This window comes from Malus domestica, chromosome 11 (genome assembly GCF_042453785.1).
Source record: "Malus domestica chromosome 11, GDT2T_hap1".
NCBI lineage: Eukaryota > Viridiplantae > Streptophyta > Magnoliopsida > Rosales > Rosaceae > Malus > Malus domestica.
The window spans coordinates 39542994-39559799 of record NC_091671.1 but is presented as its reverse complement, the minus strand read 5'-3'; the positions used below and the strand labels follow the sequence as shown (position 1 = coordinate 39559799).

The following is a 16806-nucleotide window of genomic DNA, read 5'->3' as shown; positions in this document are numbered from 1 at the left end:
CTAACGATATATCAATTAAATATAAAAATTTATTATTTCAACAATTGAAATTTGTAAATTAATCGTTTCAACCAATTTCTCAAAACCATTCTCGATTTCTAAAGAAATTTAGGATGAAGTTGCAAAGTGAAACACATCATGTGTTTGATAAGCCTCCTGTTTGGATTGGATCAACGTTTTATAGATGATATTTATATGTCATGTTTTATGTTTGCACTCCACACACAATTTGTACTCAAAGTAGGGAACCACATCAACGTTGCCATAGTCGTTTTCTTTGCTTATTTTTTTTTTTCATTTCATCAATTCGTCATCCATGCCATCACCATATTTTATCATAATTTTTTATTATTTTAATAGATTTGGAAATTATTCAATACTAATTTTTATTAAGTTATATTTTGACAATGTGTCCTTTGACTCAATCTAATCCGTAATCTATAGTTTATGCAAGATAAGCAAAGTTTAATCCATAAAACACATATGTTTATATTATCTTGGAGGTAGAGATTGTGAGTTTGCAAGAGTTGTCCACGTTACTAATTGTTTTATCTCATGCATTACCAGAAATTAATATTTAAAGCAACTTATAACCCTAAAAAAAGAAGGTCAATATCTTTTTAAAATATAAATTTCTTAATATGGTCCAAATTATCTATGGTTTAATGATAATCATCTTCACTTATAAGTTAGAGATTTTAAACTTGGCTCCCATAGAGAGCAACATATTAGCCTAACAAGTCCATGGTGTGACTTCTTCCATTACTCACTCATATAATTTAAGGAAAACTAATGAAAAGAGTTTGAAAACTTTGAGTTTTAACGATAATAACAAAATAAAGGGTAAAGTGAATAGTACCAAGATTAACTTTTTAGTGTTAAAAAATGAACAGTACCGGGAGCTTTTCGTTAAAGTTCCCTATAATTTATGGTTGTATTGAAAAAAGGATCAATCTATGTAATAAAATATTTGTTATCTAAAGGCATTGTTAACAAAATACTATGAAATTGTACATTACAATCAACCATGAATTCACTTGTAAATAATATTCTTCTTTATTTATAAGTAAGAGGTATTATGTTCGTCTTACTTTATAACAAGTTCAGTACTTTATTATTATAAGATGTGATACTTTTATAACGAGTTCAGCAGATGCTCCGATTAGAAGATACAATTATGAGATAGAGACTCGGGCGTAAAGGGTTAGAGAAATATCTAGGAAGACTTGAAGAGAGACTATAAGAAATATATGTAGTACTTGGAGCTACTAGAAGACTTGACGCAACACTAACCGCAGTGACATTCTAAGATTCATAAACATGATCCCACTTAATAGAATGAAGCTTTGTTATTAGGGAATTTTAACAAAACACTCCCGGTACTATTCACTTTTAACGAAAAAACACATTTATACATTTTCTGATATTATTCACTATACCTTTAAAAATGGATTTTCATTAAAACGAAATTTTTTTTGAACTTTTCGTTAGTTTTCCTTTGTTATTATTGTTGTCTGTACTAATTATCTATTTAACTCAGTTCAATTATCCATACAAATTAAGCTTTTAGCTCCTTTTAACTTGCTGCACCCCTTTTTAAGTTGAAGCAAATGGCTAATAAATTATCCTAATTTGGGTTAACCAACACATGCTCTGGTCTTGTCATCTAAATAACTGTTTTGGGACATACGGACATTATGTCAACCTTTCACCCCCCGAGGTCTATAGTATATTCGATAACCAGTGACCTGCCGAAAAAAGGAAAATGTATTCAATGAATGTGACATGTGAACAATAACCCTATAGCAATGTCCGAGATTAATGTATAAATATATATATGCATATAGCTACAAAATTAACCAAGAAATAAGCCATAAATGAGGTGATTGTTTGGTTGTTAAATAAGTTGTTGAGTAAATGCACATGGCTAAAAGAAAGATTGATCGAACCTCAATCGTTATGGACGATTCTCCTGGACAATAATTGTTAGTGACTTAATTTACTATAGCTTTAAGTGAAATTCACATATACTCTTGTGTTGTTCGTGTGAAACAAAAAAGACGTTAGTGTTAGTCATGTATAAATGTGTGATTCAACAACGGTTTATCACATGGCGTCTATGTGTAATTAATGCTAACACAAATCTCATAATAATGTTTTTTTTTAATTTTTTCAAGAACTGGACCAGCTGGTAGTTTCGTCACAGCAATCCACATTTCTGAGAGGCCAGGAAAACTCACATAAGCATATCAACCTCCCCCTGACCACCATCATGTGATTCATCATGTCAGGAATTGAACCTAGGACGTATATTATGAAATACATGCCTATCATTCGTCTTAATGTCTTTGGTCCACTAAGGCCTTTACTATATATCCAATAAAACCCCTAATAAGATTAATGTGTTGTTGTCACCTAGTTTTATAGTATAGTAACATTATTTTTCATTTGTAAGTGAAAAAAATTACATTCAATTTTCATAAACTGCGAGTTTAATATCAATTTATTTTCTCGCTTCTTAGGCAAATATATTCAATGTATCAAAGATTAATGCTTTGTTAATAGTTTGGTAAAGCCCAACAAATAAAGCGTCCGTCCTTGTGGCCTTTTATTCTCGACAGACAAAAGTTTGGGGAAGATGCATTTAGACACACGCATGATTCGTGGTTCTTGTTTTACTTAAGACACATGCATTTAATCACCCCATAATATACACATTCATATTCACATACAATGTACATTCTTACATGTTTTTTTTTGTTTTTTATGTTTTTATTTTTTTAAAGGAATCAGCTGGTGGTTTCATTACGATAGTTCATTTTTTCAGGGGTCATGAAGACTTACAAAGATATTTCAACCTCCTTTTGGCTATCATCACGTGATTCATCAATGCCATAAATCAAACCCGAAATGTTTCGTATCGAATACGGGCCTGAAATTCTTCAGTCACAGAACCACCTTGTGGTGGTTGTACATTCTTATATGTTCAGTAGTTTATTTATCTTAATTGATCACACCTAACCATCTGAACCCTCATTCATTGTACATGATGGATTTGTCTTTGTGTCTATCGATTTTAAATCTCAATAATCAAAATGAAGAGTTATGACAATTTCATATTCCATTTTTGATAAAATAACTCATATTAAAGTATAAAACCCCATCCTCAACTTCTCGCATGTGTTAGTTGAACTTGAAATATTCTTTACCCAAAAGAAGACAATACTCATTAGACAAATCGACAGAATAATTCACCGTTAACAAAGAGGGATTAATGTTGAATTATATATATTATGAAGAGTATGACTCAAAATCATGAACTCCATTCATCAAGATTCAACGAATTATATTAAGACTTTCACCACGTAATTTCGTTAATTTAATTTATTATTTATATATATGTCTATTTATGAATATATAAATGTTCGTTTGGATATGTTTTTAAAATGATTGAAAATGCTTTTAGAAAAAATATTTTTGAATTTCAAAGGCACTTTAAGTACTTTCTACAAGAAACACCAATTATGTGCTTCTTCCAGAAAACATTTTAAATATTTTTTCAGGATTTACTTACTTCTTAACCAATAATTAGTTCTAAAAATATTTTCATAAAACACATTTGAACGAGCTCTAACTCTAAATCCGTTTGGAATTTCATCAAAATAAATATTTCTCTACTGTAATTCACCTCTCTCTCTCTCTCTCTCTCTCTCTAACTTAGTGGAATTGACCGGATAGACACAAGAAGCCAAAAGCTACTCCTCGTTGTTGACCTAATGCACAAAAGGCCAAACACAATGGTGGGGCCCCCACGTTGCTACAAAATCTAGTTCCCAAAAGATACAAACACCCTATTCCCCTACTCAATTCCTAGTTTTAATAGGGACAAACATGATCTACTGCCAACCTTATCCATATTATTTCAACTTGATCATTTAGAGAAATTGTAAGGTGACTTTCTCAGACGTAGAAATTTATATAAATTATGTGACGCCTTATAATTTTTACATAATATTTTACAATGGTGACACAGAGAATAGTTTGGGCATAATGTTTTATAATATTGACACGTGAATTAACGTTAAATTGTGAGGTAATAGAGAATCAATAGAAAGTCTCACTTTGAGAGCATTTATTTAGCATCTCAACCATCAATTATTAGGTGTTGAGGTTTTACTACGAAGGTCTCGGTTGTATTAAGAGTGGAAACTCTCATATATTATTTGTATATTATGTTGTCATATAATTGATGTGAGATCATATTCGCCAAATTCCAACATATGTAAGACAGGCCTTAATGAAATGGGTGCATTGTTGTGACAACATTTTAGGTAATTACCTTCTTCATATGACGTTGGATTATTGTTTTGAAATGGTAAAGGAACAATAAATTCGTTACATGAAAGTTTATCTATTATTTTGAACATACCGTATTGTTATCTTGTTGTGATTAACCTATTTTGCCCTTCGAAGTGTAATATTTGAAGTCAATTATTTACTTAGTTTTTTTTTTTGAACAAAATTATTTACTTAGTTATCACTTTGTACAGAAAAGCAATAAAATTAGAGACGAATAAATTATATGTATTAAATATATAAATTATTCGGCCTAATGTTACTAGTTGTTTCCAAAATCATCGATTTTTTTATATATGTGGTGATCAAATAATTTCACAATTTATTAAATTTTACTTAGATGATTGTTAATTTGAGAACTAAGTTGTTTGATACAATATCATGGAATTACACCCAATTCCACAAAAAAATTCTCATTTGTAGGGACAATTAATGTTGCAATAATTTAATATCCTAATAGATACAATGCTAAGTTTCCACTAGACATCCCGAGTATCTCAGGACTTGTTTGATATCTTATTTGAAAATTTTTATAATTTCTCAAAACATTTCTTAAGAATTTTTCTTGAAAACAATTTTCTTTAAGACTTAAAAATTTGTTTGGCATGCGATTTAAAAATTTTAAATCTTACTACTTAAACTGGACAAAGAGATCAAAAAAGGCGAGGTCGGAGAGAAAGAGGAAAGATGAGGAAAGAAAGTAAGAGATGATTGGAGGAAAGAGAAAGAAGTGAGAGGATCATGGGAGATAGAGAGGAAAGAGTCAGAGAAAGAGCCGAGAGAATGAAGAAAACGGATTGGAGGAGAGACGAAAAAGGTAAAAAAAAAAAAAAAAAAAAGAAGGGGTAGATTTGGAGTGAGAGGGGAGGAGGGAGAGAAAAATAATGAGTGCGTTTTAAGTTTAAAAACTCATTTTTTGTGTTTTTAGAAAATAGACTATATTTTTGAGTTAGTCTTAAGTTCAGTTTTTTAAAATAGTCATATCAAACAAGTTTTTAAGGCCTAAAACTTGAAAATTATTTTTGAATTAAAAAAATTTAATTCAAGTAGAGTACCAAATTGACACTTAGTTCCGATCCTCCTTTCGTTATAATAATAATAAGAAATTTTTTCTTTATAACAATAATAAAATATTGTTTTTCATCATTTCTTGTCCTTAAAAGCATGTCAAAAGACAAGTGTAAGGAACACGGCATTATGTTTGGTTTAGTTTGTGTGTTTGTGAGGGGTGTGGCACATGCTTAGCCACCTCTCACAATACGACAACGTATACGTCCCAATATTACAAAGCACTCCCATAATATTCTTTTAAGAGATGTAATATTCACACACCTCATTTTACTTCTCACATACTTTTTTAATTTTTCGGCCTTAGGATTTGATGAATTAAAGAAGATCAACGGACAGAAATTATCAAGGGTATGTGAGAAGTAAAATAAGGTGTGTAGATAGTACATCCCTTTATTTTATTTTATTTTATTTTATTTTATTTTAATAAAAGTTCATATTAATGGAGTTTGGACTCTTGTTTAATTTTCTTACGTATCAATGGAGGTATCGGTTGGGTGTGAACGCCCAGACTACAACAACCTCGAAAGGTTCTAGACCAGTTTGGTGGACTGATTAGGATAAATTGTGATCAATTAAAAATTAAAATGAACTTGAAACCAGATTGTTGTTGTATTTTTTATTTTCCAATGGATTTACATCTTTCATTAATGGAATTTTTTTGATGTAGTGAGTAATGGCTTTGGTTGCTCGCTATTCAAGAATTCTTGTTTAGGCAGTTCATACCATCCATAAATAATGTTTTGATCTAAGATTTCAATTCTTCCATGTTTCAACAGTAGTTAGTATATTGTTCTATGAAGCTAAGGTCCAAAATATGGAAGAAACAGGTGTTTCCACGACTCTACGCCCAATCAATTCTGTTCCACTTAATCCTTGTTTCATGGCCACATATCTTTCCAGCTAAGGAATGGGAAACCTTTCTCTTGTTACATGAATCCAATTTTCATTTTTTTACGTCCCTATTGTGTCAAAATATGAAATGGGCAGCACTGAGTGTGATGGGAGAGAACCCCCAATAAAATGCGTTATTTAACATATCCTTGTCAGTCTCACCTGTATTTCATCCAGCCCACCAAATCAGCCACACATATGGTATTGGTATTGGTTAGTCTTTGTAGACATCCAAAAGCCAGTCGGCAATTTAAATAAATTTGGTCTTATGTTCCATTGTTGTTCCACTCGCCAACAATTATTATTTTTTGTTTGTTTTGTGATGAAAAATGAATTTGTTCTTTACCTAGTCCTTGTGTCTTTATCATTTGGATGGCATAATGTTTTTTTGTCCAATTACAATATCATATCGCATTATTTACGCTGATTTATAAAATTATTGTCGGTTACATATCTTATCCGAATATAGAGTTAAAAAAGCTCATTAAAAACAAGAAAAGTTTTTTTTTTTAATTTTTTTACGCGAAAGTTACATTAAGGGTTTGGTTGAATAAATAAGCTGCGGATATTGGAAGTGAAACAAATACGACCATCAACAGGAAACAATAAAAACATAAAAACAATTGCCCCAACTATCTAAGAAAATAGCTCTCGACCTAAACTCCAACAATTTCACTGAAGAAACATTACTAACTATTTGAGAATGAGACGTAGAATAATCGCAATCCGAATCAAAAGAGAGATATTTTTGTTTATACGAGCGTTATCTTGATTAGCCTAGTATAATTTAGAGTTAATTACGTATAACTACTCAATCTTTTGAGGTGATTTAGTTTGTTTTTACAATGGATGTCTTTAGAGTTCTAATCTCTCAACTCACTACCTTTTAGCAAAGTTAAACCGTAAATTTGTTTGGCCATAATGAGTCGTTTTGGATATTCAAAACTTCATTGATGATTTCAGAGTTAAAATACACTCATATTTTCTTTGCCATCACTTAACGCTAGTGAATTAATAGATGTCAATTTTTTAAAACGTTAGCTAGTTATTTGAAATGCTTTAAAAGATTAGGATCAATCTGAAATCACCTTTAAAAGTTCGTTGTCCGAACTTAGCCCTCTAATATGTTTCGTCACTGTATTTCTTTCATGTAAAAGTGGTCGAACTCCAAAGTGCTCAAAAAAATTAATCTACCACCATGCGTAAAACTCACATTCCGACAACATAACATGCAACACGAAAAAAACTAAAAAAAAAAAGTAATAATAAAAAAATCATCCACAAAGACTCATTGGTCGAAGAAAAAAAATCAATGTTCTTTTAACAATGTACCCCATTACTCGACCCATTCATTAAAAGTTAAAGCAATCAACACCAACGGTGGAGATCGACCGAACTGTCGCACATCAAACGTCTCAAAGGAATATCTTAATCAATCATCTACTAAAAGCCAAACCATCAGGACCACGTGGCGCTCTCACATGGTCTGGTGGCCATCACGGGGGAGGAGCTTCAAAGGGGGTCCCGCCACCGAGTTCATCGTATCAACTTGTATTCGGAAAGTGGGCCCCGCCAGGAAAACGTGAGAGATATCCGTTCGCCACGTGTTCGTAGACCACGATGAGGATTGACGATAGAACACGCTCCAGATAATACGACAAAACTCAAAGCCCACGCCATAAATAAATATTTTATTTTATTGAATCATCATGGTGTGGCCTAGTGATTAAGAATGAATTTTAAGTTCGTATTCATACGATACGTTCAAGTTTCGTTACTTAGTACTGGTGAATCACACGATAATATTAGAAGGCTGAAATGATTTTGTAAATATTTTGATTTTTGAAAAAATAGATTGTTGTGACGAAACTACTTGAAAAACACTGTCGTCACGCGCCTTCCACTAGCGGACAAAAAACATGTCGTCCTCACTCCTCATCAAGGATATGCTCGTGGTTTCGAGGATGTGACAAGGGTAAAATCGAGATTTTGTCGTGGTAGTTTGGCAAAAGAATCGGGACGGAACCCTTTGTCGCCACGTGCTGTCGCGTGGGCCGCACGCAGGTTTTATTTATTTATATATTTATATAGTTTATTTCTTTTGAATTTTCTAAAAGTATCTTAGTGCATCAGAAAATTTGGACTTTAAATCTAATATTTAAATTTAATATGAGTCTAAAGATTTTTTGTGTCCAGAAACTTAAAACATAAATATAAGTTTTTGGCAAAGTTAAGAACCAAGTGCGAGTTAGTGCATGTCTACAAGTAGAAGAGTATGGTGGCAAATAGGGATAGGTAACGGTTATAGCGGACGGATAACCGTGGTTATTCACTCATAACCGTTTATATTTATACCAGCATAACCGTTTACCTATTAGGTAATTGCCTAAACAGTTAACAATATTCATAACTGCATAACCATTTAACCGTAATCATATACCCATTTACTCATTTTTTAACCCGTTTATTTATTTATTTATTTTTTAACCTATTGACCTCGTTTTCAATTGTCTACATGTTTTTTAATAACTTGAAAACTAAAAATGAAAAATTTATCATAATTTTGAAAAGCTCGGGCTGTATTGTTTCCTTGCCTCCATACTCTACTACTTGCTGCCTCTGCACTCTCGAGCACGTTTGAAAATGGAACATGCGGGGCATAAGAAGCACCTATTGTGATAAGCACTTATTTTGTTTCTCAAATCACTGAGTTGAACAATTTAGGGTTTTTAATTTTTTTTAATTTACATATATTAAAATAAACGGATAAATGGAACTCGTTATAACCGCGATCAATACCTATAACCATCTATTTAAATTTCACGAATGAACGGTTATACCCATAACTGTTTGTTTATCTAAACGGTTACATCTAACCGTAACCGTGAACTTTAAATGGACGGGTAACCGCGTTTACCCCATACCCGTGGGTATTTTGCCCATCCCTAAATTGACATATGAAATTGTCAATTTAGATCTATAATATGGATTGTGGGTACCAATTTTTGAGAATCCTCCTCATTTGATTAAAACTCAGCCATTTGATGATACGAAGGGAGTTTATAGGACTCGAACTATATGTAATAACTCTTTTAGCTAATTTTTAGAACGATCTACCATCTTATGTTACCAATAAAAAGTTGAGAGCCAAATTTGAATTTCAATATGACATTTGAGTCTAACGAGAAACCCACGCCAAGTAGGAAAAAAAGTTATTCAACCAAGAAAATTAGATTTGAATTTTGGGTCCAATCATCTCTAATAACATAACCAAATGTTAATACTTAAGCATTAGTTGTTAGTTGTGAGACCAATGTTTTCACCTCCAATGCCAAAAAACTCAAATCTTAACCCTTTTCACATTGAGCAAGAAGATCAAAATACGTAAACCCGCCACGTGTTTAGAACTCAAATATAAATACATAGGTCTAGATATTGAATCTTTGCAAATTTCTACGTTGCTGTTGTCAAAGCTAGATTTTGATGGAGATATGATGAACCCATTTTTTTTAGCTTTTTGCACATCCATGTTTAATAATGGTTATAAATAAAGAGGGATGAGAATCTCATGATTTTTCTTTGAAAATTAACTGGAATTTCAATAATTATTTTGCTGGAAACATTTTCAATGTTGTATCCTTTGAAAGAATATTTATAAAATAATATAGAAAAAGAAGAATGAATGTTTAGAAAATGTGAAATTAAAAAACATAGTTTGGCTTTTATGAGGAAATTATGTAGTCATTAGCAGAGAATATTGTGGAAAATACAACAGAGTGGAAAGTTGTTAACACTTAACAATGCAATGCACCGGCCACCGTCCCTCATTTTTTATTCAAAATAACATCATTTTATATTCACTACTCACAAGTTTTCCGGCTCGTATCAAATTGCTTTTAAAATTTTTGAAATTTTTTTTTGATGAAATATAAGTGAATTCTGAAAAGCATTTGAAACGTTTTTTTTACAAAAAACACATAACTAACATTTTTTTGCAGAAAGCATTTTAAATATATTTGGAACGAAAAATCTTTTTCTCCACAAGCTCTTTCAATCATTTTGAAAACACTTCCAAACGAGTCATTTCGTACTAGATTGGTACTGAGGTGCCTAAAAAGTTGGTATAAAAAAAGTTGAGCTCAAAAAGGTGTTTAGTAAACACTTAAAAATAGCTTATTTTCATAGTTTTGAGTGAAAAATAAGCTCAAAATGTGAAGTAGTAAAAATGAGCTTATTCTCACAGCACAGCAGAAACAATTTTTTTTTCAAATCACAGCAATACCAAACTTTACAAAAAAATATATTTTAAATGTATTTATTCAAGCTATTTTCTAATATAATAGTATTCCGAATCTTCGATTAAGTTATCCTACACTATACACCAGAAAGTCGAAGTTTAAGCTCTAATGGATAATTTTACATCCAAAATAATCAACCAGGATAATACTAATCAAAGTTGAAGAGAACCCAGTAAAAAGTAATGAAATTTGTTCAACGCTCATATATTTAAGAAAGACAAAACTTCACACACAAAGCCGAAATGAGATCATAAACTATATCATCCAAAATATAACAATGATATAATTTTTGAAGTTTGTAAATACCAAAATAGCAAAACATTTACGATGACAATTTTATTATTTATGAGAAACTAGGAAATGGTCGTACCCAGTGCACAAGGCTCCCGCTTTACGCAGGGTCTGGGAGAGGTGAATGTTGAGAAACTAGGAAATAATTAAATAAAAAAAAGTGCCAAAAAAAAGTGAATCCTGTAGAATTATTAGAGAGACAGACCATATAGCCCACTTTAAAAAACATCGATACTCTTCCCAACTTGGTAATTACCACTTGCACAATCCGTCAGATGTGGGGTTTTATTACAAAAGGTCTCGGTGTTAGTTGGAGTGAGGTTATGATATTTAAGCTCTTCTTTTCTCATTGATACGGTCGATGTGAGACATTTCAACACGCCCCTTCACTTGGGACCCAGCCAATTAGTGGGTCACATATGGGAGATCCATATATCGACAACCACGTAGAGCCAAGGGGAATCACCCTACACGCTGGGCTAAGGGACCCATTATCATCACACGGGGTCAAAGGGATCCATCCAACGTGGAGCTAAGGGGACTCACCCTACACGCATGGCCAAGGGACCCACCATCATCGAGCGGGGTCAAAGGGACTCACCCTACACGCATGGCCAAGGGACCCACCATCATCGAGCGAGGTCAAAGGGACTCACCCATCACGTGGCAGTACAGTACGGGCTCACACCTTAGCTCTTATACCATGTAAAATTATCAGAGAGACTAGACATACGGGTCCACTTCCAACAACATCAATACTGTCTCAAACTTGGTAATTACCACCTGCACAATTCGTCAGATGTGAGGTTTTATCACAAAATGTCTCGGTGTTAGTTAAAGTAGGATTATGATATTTAAACTCTTCTTTTTCATTGATACGGTCGATGCGAGCCATTTTAACAAATCCAAAGATATTTTTTCAATATACATAAAACACATAGTGATACCTTATGTGTGATTGTATATCGTAATTTATCACGTCGTGTTCCGATTACGCTCGAAGCAAATACAGAGATGTCATCGCACCTTTTTAACCCATTCGCGCGAGCGAACACGCCACTACACACACTCCTCTCTGTCTGTCTGTCTCTCTCTCTCTCTCTCTCTCTCTCTCTATAACTCAGGAAAACTAAAAAAACGAAGCGGAGCTGCGGAAGGCAAAAACTAAAAGAAAAAAAAATATATAGGAAAAGTGGGTCCCGCTGAACAGTTTAATTCGGCCGCCCGCTTTGTCGTCTCTTTCGTCTCCGTCCACCACCGTCGTTCCTAGGCGTTTGACTCTCAATCTCTCCCCCCCCTCCCCCCCTCTCTCTCTCTCTCTCTTAAATTTGTACTTTCTCTCTCTAAACTGTGATATCCTTGATCCGTCTCTCTGCTTCTGCTCTCTTATAATCTTATTTCCCAGAAGTGTCTTCTCATCCCTCTCTCTTGGTTCAGCAAAACCCAGAACGAGGAATCCAAAATTCATCCGAGTGGGGTACAATAAACCCAGCACTTCACACACCAGAGACCGAAAAAATCCACTGGTTCTTTGAGCAAGCCCATCACGTCCTTTCCGCAAACCCAACAGCTCTGCTCGTACCCTTTTAATTTCTTCTCACTTTGTATTATGTTCATCAAGGGGGGCGTTTTGCTGAGGGTAGTTGCTGGGTTTTGAGCCCTTCTTGCTGGGTTTCTGAAAATCTTGCTGGGTTTGAGAGATACACAGAGATTGTGGAGCCATGGCTGGCAGTAATGAAGTCAACGTCAATGAATCCAAGGTAGCTGGTTCGCCTCTCTCCTTATTTTTCTCAAATTTGACCCCTTTTTTCTTCCAATTTCTGAATTGGGTTGCCTACCAAGGCGACGATTAACCATTTCGTTTGTTTTTTTTGTTTTCGGAGTTTCAATTGGGGCAAAATCCAAAATTTTAATTGGATTTTTACGCCTTTTTGATTTGGTTTCAAGGGGCTTGAATTTTCAGAGTTGTTTCTAATTCTTCCACTTCTTGTTGTGGAAAGTACAAATTAGTCACATCGTTGTTTGTTCTTCCCCTTTTGTTTGTTTGGGGGCTTTTGGTTTGGTTGCTTACGCTTCTTTTCTGTATGCAGAAGGTTGTTCCGCTCAACACATGGGTACTAATCTCCAATTTCAAGCTGGCTTACAACCTCCTCCGCCGTGCCGACGGAACATTCAACCGCGAGCTGGCGGAGTTCCTCGACCGGAAAGTCCCCGCCAACACAGTTCCGGTTGACGGGGTTTTCTCGTTTGATCACGTCGACAGAGCCACCGGCCTCCTCAACCGTGTTTACCAATTTGCCCCCCAAAACGAGTCTCAATGGGGTATCGTGGATCTTGAGCAGCCCTTGAGCACCACCAAGGTCGTCCCGGTCATAATCTTCTTCCACGGTGGAAGCTTCACTCATTCCTCCGCCAACAGCGCCATCTACGACACTTTCTGCCGCCGCCTTGTCAACACTTGCAAGGCGGTTGTAGTCTCCGTAAACTACCGCCGTTCGCCAGAACATCGGTATCCTTGTGCTTATGAGGACGGATGGGCGGCTCTCAAGTGGGTGAAATCGAGAAAGTGGCTGCAGAGCGGGAAGGGGAAGGACTTGAAAGTTCATGTCTACTTAGCTGGAGACAGCTCCGGCGGCAACATTGCTCACCACGTCGCGGTAAAGGCGGCAGAAGCGGAGGTTGAGGTGCTCGGAAACATCCTTCTGCACCCGATGTTTGCAGGGCAAAAGAGAACAGAATCAGAGAAGAGATTGGACGGGAAGTACTTCGTAACGATACAAGACCGCGATTGGTACTGGCGGGCATTTCTCCCCGAAGGCGAAGATAGAGATCATCCTGCGTGTCACGTTTTCGGCCCGAGGGACAAGAGCCTCGAGGGCTTGAAATTTCCCAAGAGTCTCGTTGTTGTGGCGGGCTTCGATCTTATGCAAGATTGGCAATTGGCCTATGTGGAAGGGCTCAAAAATGCAGGGCAGGACGTGAAGCTTCTGTTCTTAAAGCAGGCGACGATCGGGTTCTACTTCTTGCCGAACAACGAGCATTTCTACTGCCTCATGGAGGAGATGAAGACCTTCGTGAATCCTGACTGTTAATACATTGATTCCACTTAACTTCACCCGCAAGGCAGCCATTGATATATAGCAAAAAAGCTTGTCATTTTTACTCGGGTGCCCTATCGTGTGTACCTGTACGATTGTCTGGTATTTACTTACTTTGTTTACCATTTGTTGTTGTAATTCGAGGGTTCTGTTCTGCTGCCTCGGAACCGTATGTTCGGGTTCTTGTTTCGGCAGCTGGGAAGGATTGGAACTCGTTTATTGGATTCGGCATAGCCACCGGATGTAAGAGTCGGAGAAGAACTTGCCACGGGGATGCTACTCTGTCGGTATCCCAAAAACATATGGCAGTGCGTGATATGACTTGGGATGCCGCCAGAGTGGGATTCCCGGTGTAGGCAAGTTCCTCTCGAAGCGTTTGGGGTAATGCTTTGGTGGTTAATTAATATATTGTTTAGTATATGGATTTTATTGTAAGCACTACTAATTTGAAAAACATGAGACTCTGGAACGGGAATGCTTCTTGTCTATGAACATAAAATGTTATACTTAATCTCGAGTCCTAATCTTCTCTTAATGCTTTATTTAGCTAGTAATCTGGTTTATTTTACTTTTGATTTTTTTGAGTCAATTTTGCTTTTTACATGCAACCGAAGATATAATTCGTAGTATTTATGATTTTTGTTGCACGTATTCATGTTAAGAGACATGCATATACGTGAGAATAGTAGTAGAACAAGATGATATATCACGCGTTGAGAGCTTTGAATGCAATCACGTGATTGATGCTGAGGACACATCGCGTATAAGAGATGTAAATGCAAGATGACGTATATCTTCGATTACACAATAAAATCTCGCTTTAATTCATGTAAAATTTGGATGTGAAGCGTAATGAATAGTGCCATCCTCACCACTCCACAAATTATTCTAGTAAGTGGTTGAAAAATGGAGAGTGGCATATGACTTGAGAAAAAGGAAGTGATTATTTCCACTCTTTGGGTTGATGAACATTTCTTTTTGGTGTTCCATTTAAGGATTTAAAACAATTGAAAAATAAGGTACCAAAAATAAAAGGAAAAAGATGGGGGAGTTTTCTTTGTTTTTTTTATTCAATAATGCTATATATTTTTATGAGTTAAGTACAAAAAATTATTGAATTTTTTAGGGTGATTTGAAATTAGTCTTAACTTTTTGAAATATTTTAAATAACTACCTAACATTTTGAAAATTAGACATCTGGTAGGTTAGCGGGTACCAACATTAAGTGATGACGTTACTAACATTAAATGATGTGATGGACAAATACAAAAGTTGGGTTTCACTAATCAACGTCTTTAGAGTTTTAATTCCTCAAATTAACCCTTTTTAGCCAAGTTAAACAATAAAATTGTTTAGCTAAATGGCTTCAACTTGGTGATTCAAATATACATAGATGACTTGAGAGCTAAAACATGTTTAATATTGTTCTCATCATCATTGAACGCTAGTGAACCTAATAGATGTCTATTTTTCAAAACCTTTAAGTAGTTATTTGAAATGTTTTAAAAGATTATAACTTATTTAATATCACTCATAGACATTAGATAATTTACCAGATTTAACCCTATGTTTATCATAAACAATTATTATTTGGTCATAACGCTACGATAACGGTGAATTTGTTTTATGTTATTTACTATCTGTATTTTGGGATTTGGGAATTGGCAAATGCAAAGAATTGGGAGTGTTTTTTAGGTGGTGGGGAGACTCATCTGGTTGGTAGTGGTTGGGAGTTTTGGATGCATTCCAAAGGCATCACGTATGAAAACCCATTGGACAAAAAAAAAAAAAGCAAACAAATTTAATAAGATTTTTGGGGATTTGCTTTTGAGTGCTTAAAGTTAATGGCCACTAAGTGGTACAAAAACACAGCTATGCTTTGGACAAAGACATGGAACCCTGTCCTTATTTGCCTCATGACTTTCTTATGCTTTAATTAGGTTCCAACTTCCATCAAATTCATTCATTCACTTTGGTGTTTCGATGTGAAGTCTAGTTCGCTCTTTACTGTTAACGGGTCATTTAAAAAAAAATTGAAATATTTGATAGGATTCGTTTTGAAAACATAGAATGTAAGAGAAATAAATGTTATGACTTCCTTACCAAATTAGTAAACTAGGTTTTGCTATTCCTGCTGAGCAATGAAACAGCTCAATTTGTTAAAAGAGACTCACGCCCTTTCTGAAGTCCAAGAATCCGCTCCTGTGATTGATGAACCTCAGCGTGTTCTTGGTTACGCCGACGCTTACCAATTGGTCTTTATCTTTTGTATTTACAAATTACAAGATAATATGTATAAGTTGAATTGTTGAAACGACTTAATAAAAGTACAAAATAAAACAACAAAATTATGCACATTTTAGAGTGCAAAAAGGAAATTCAGCCTCAACTGTGAGGAGACAGGTTGCACTGCCTTGAGACTCTTGACCAACCAACTAACATTTGTGTTCTCTACTATAAACTATGTTCGACTCTTTTCGTTTAAGTCGTAATTCGATGCGTGACGATTACCATTCGATACGTATCTACAAAATTGAAAGATTAAAAATATAACAAGACATCTTTCGCTCACGTATTAGACGAGCTCGTTTGAATGTGCTTTTAAAATGACTGAACGTGTTTTTGGTGAAAATATTTTTAAAACCCATCTTTAGTAAATATGCAAGTAAATCTTGAAAAAACACTTAAAGTGCTTTCTGGAAAAAGCACATAAATGGTGCTTCTTGCAGAAATCACTTAAAGTACTTTTGGAATCCAAAAATATTTTTTCTAAAAATTTTTTCAATCATTTTAAAAGTACA

The 16806-nt window shown here is 34.6% G+C and overlaps 1 protein-coding gene across 2 annotated transcripts; it reads left to right on the top strand.

The window, feature by feature from the left end:
* Window positions 1-11977: 11977 nt before the first annotated feature.
* LOC103449094 (gibberellin receptor GID1B-like) lies at window positions 11978-14516 on the top strand. Of its 2 annotated transcripts, none has more exons than XM_008388376.4 (2): window positions 11978-12667; window positions 13001-14516. In XM_008388376.4, the coding sequence occupies exons 1-2, from the start codon at window positions 12629-12631 to the stop codon at window positions 13997-13999; spliced, it is 1038 nt and encodes a 345-aa protein (XP_008386598.3). In that variant the 5' UTR covers window positions 11978-12628; the 3' UTR covers window positions 14000-14516.
* The last annotated feature ends 2290 nt before the right edge of the window (window positions 14517-16806 follow it).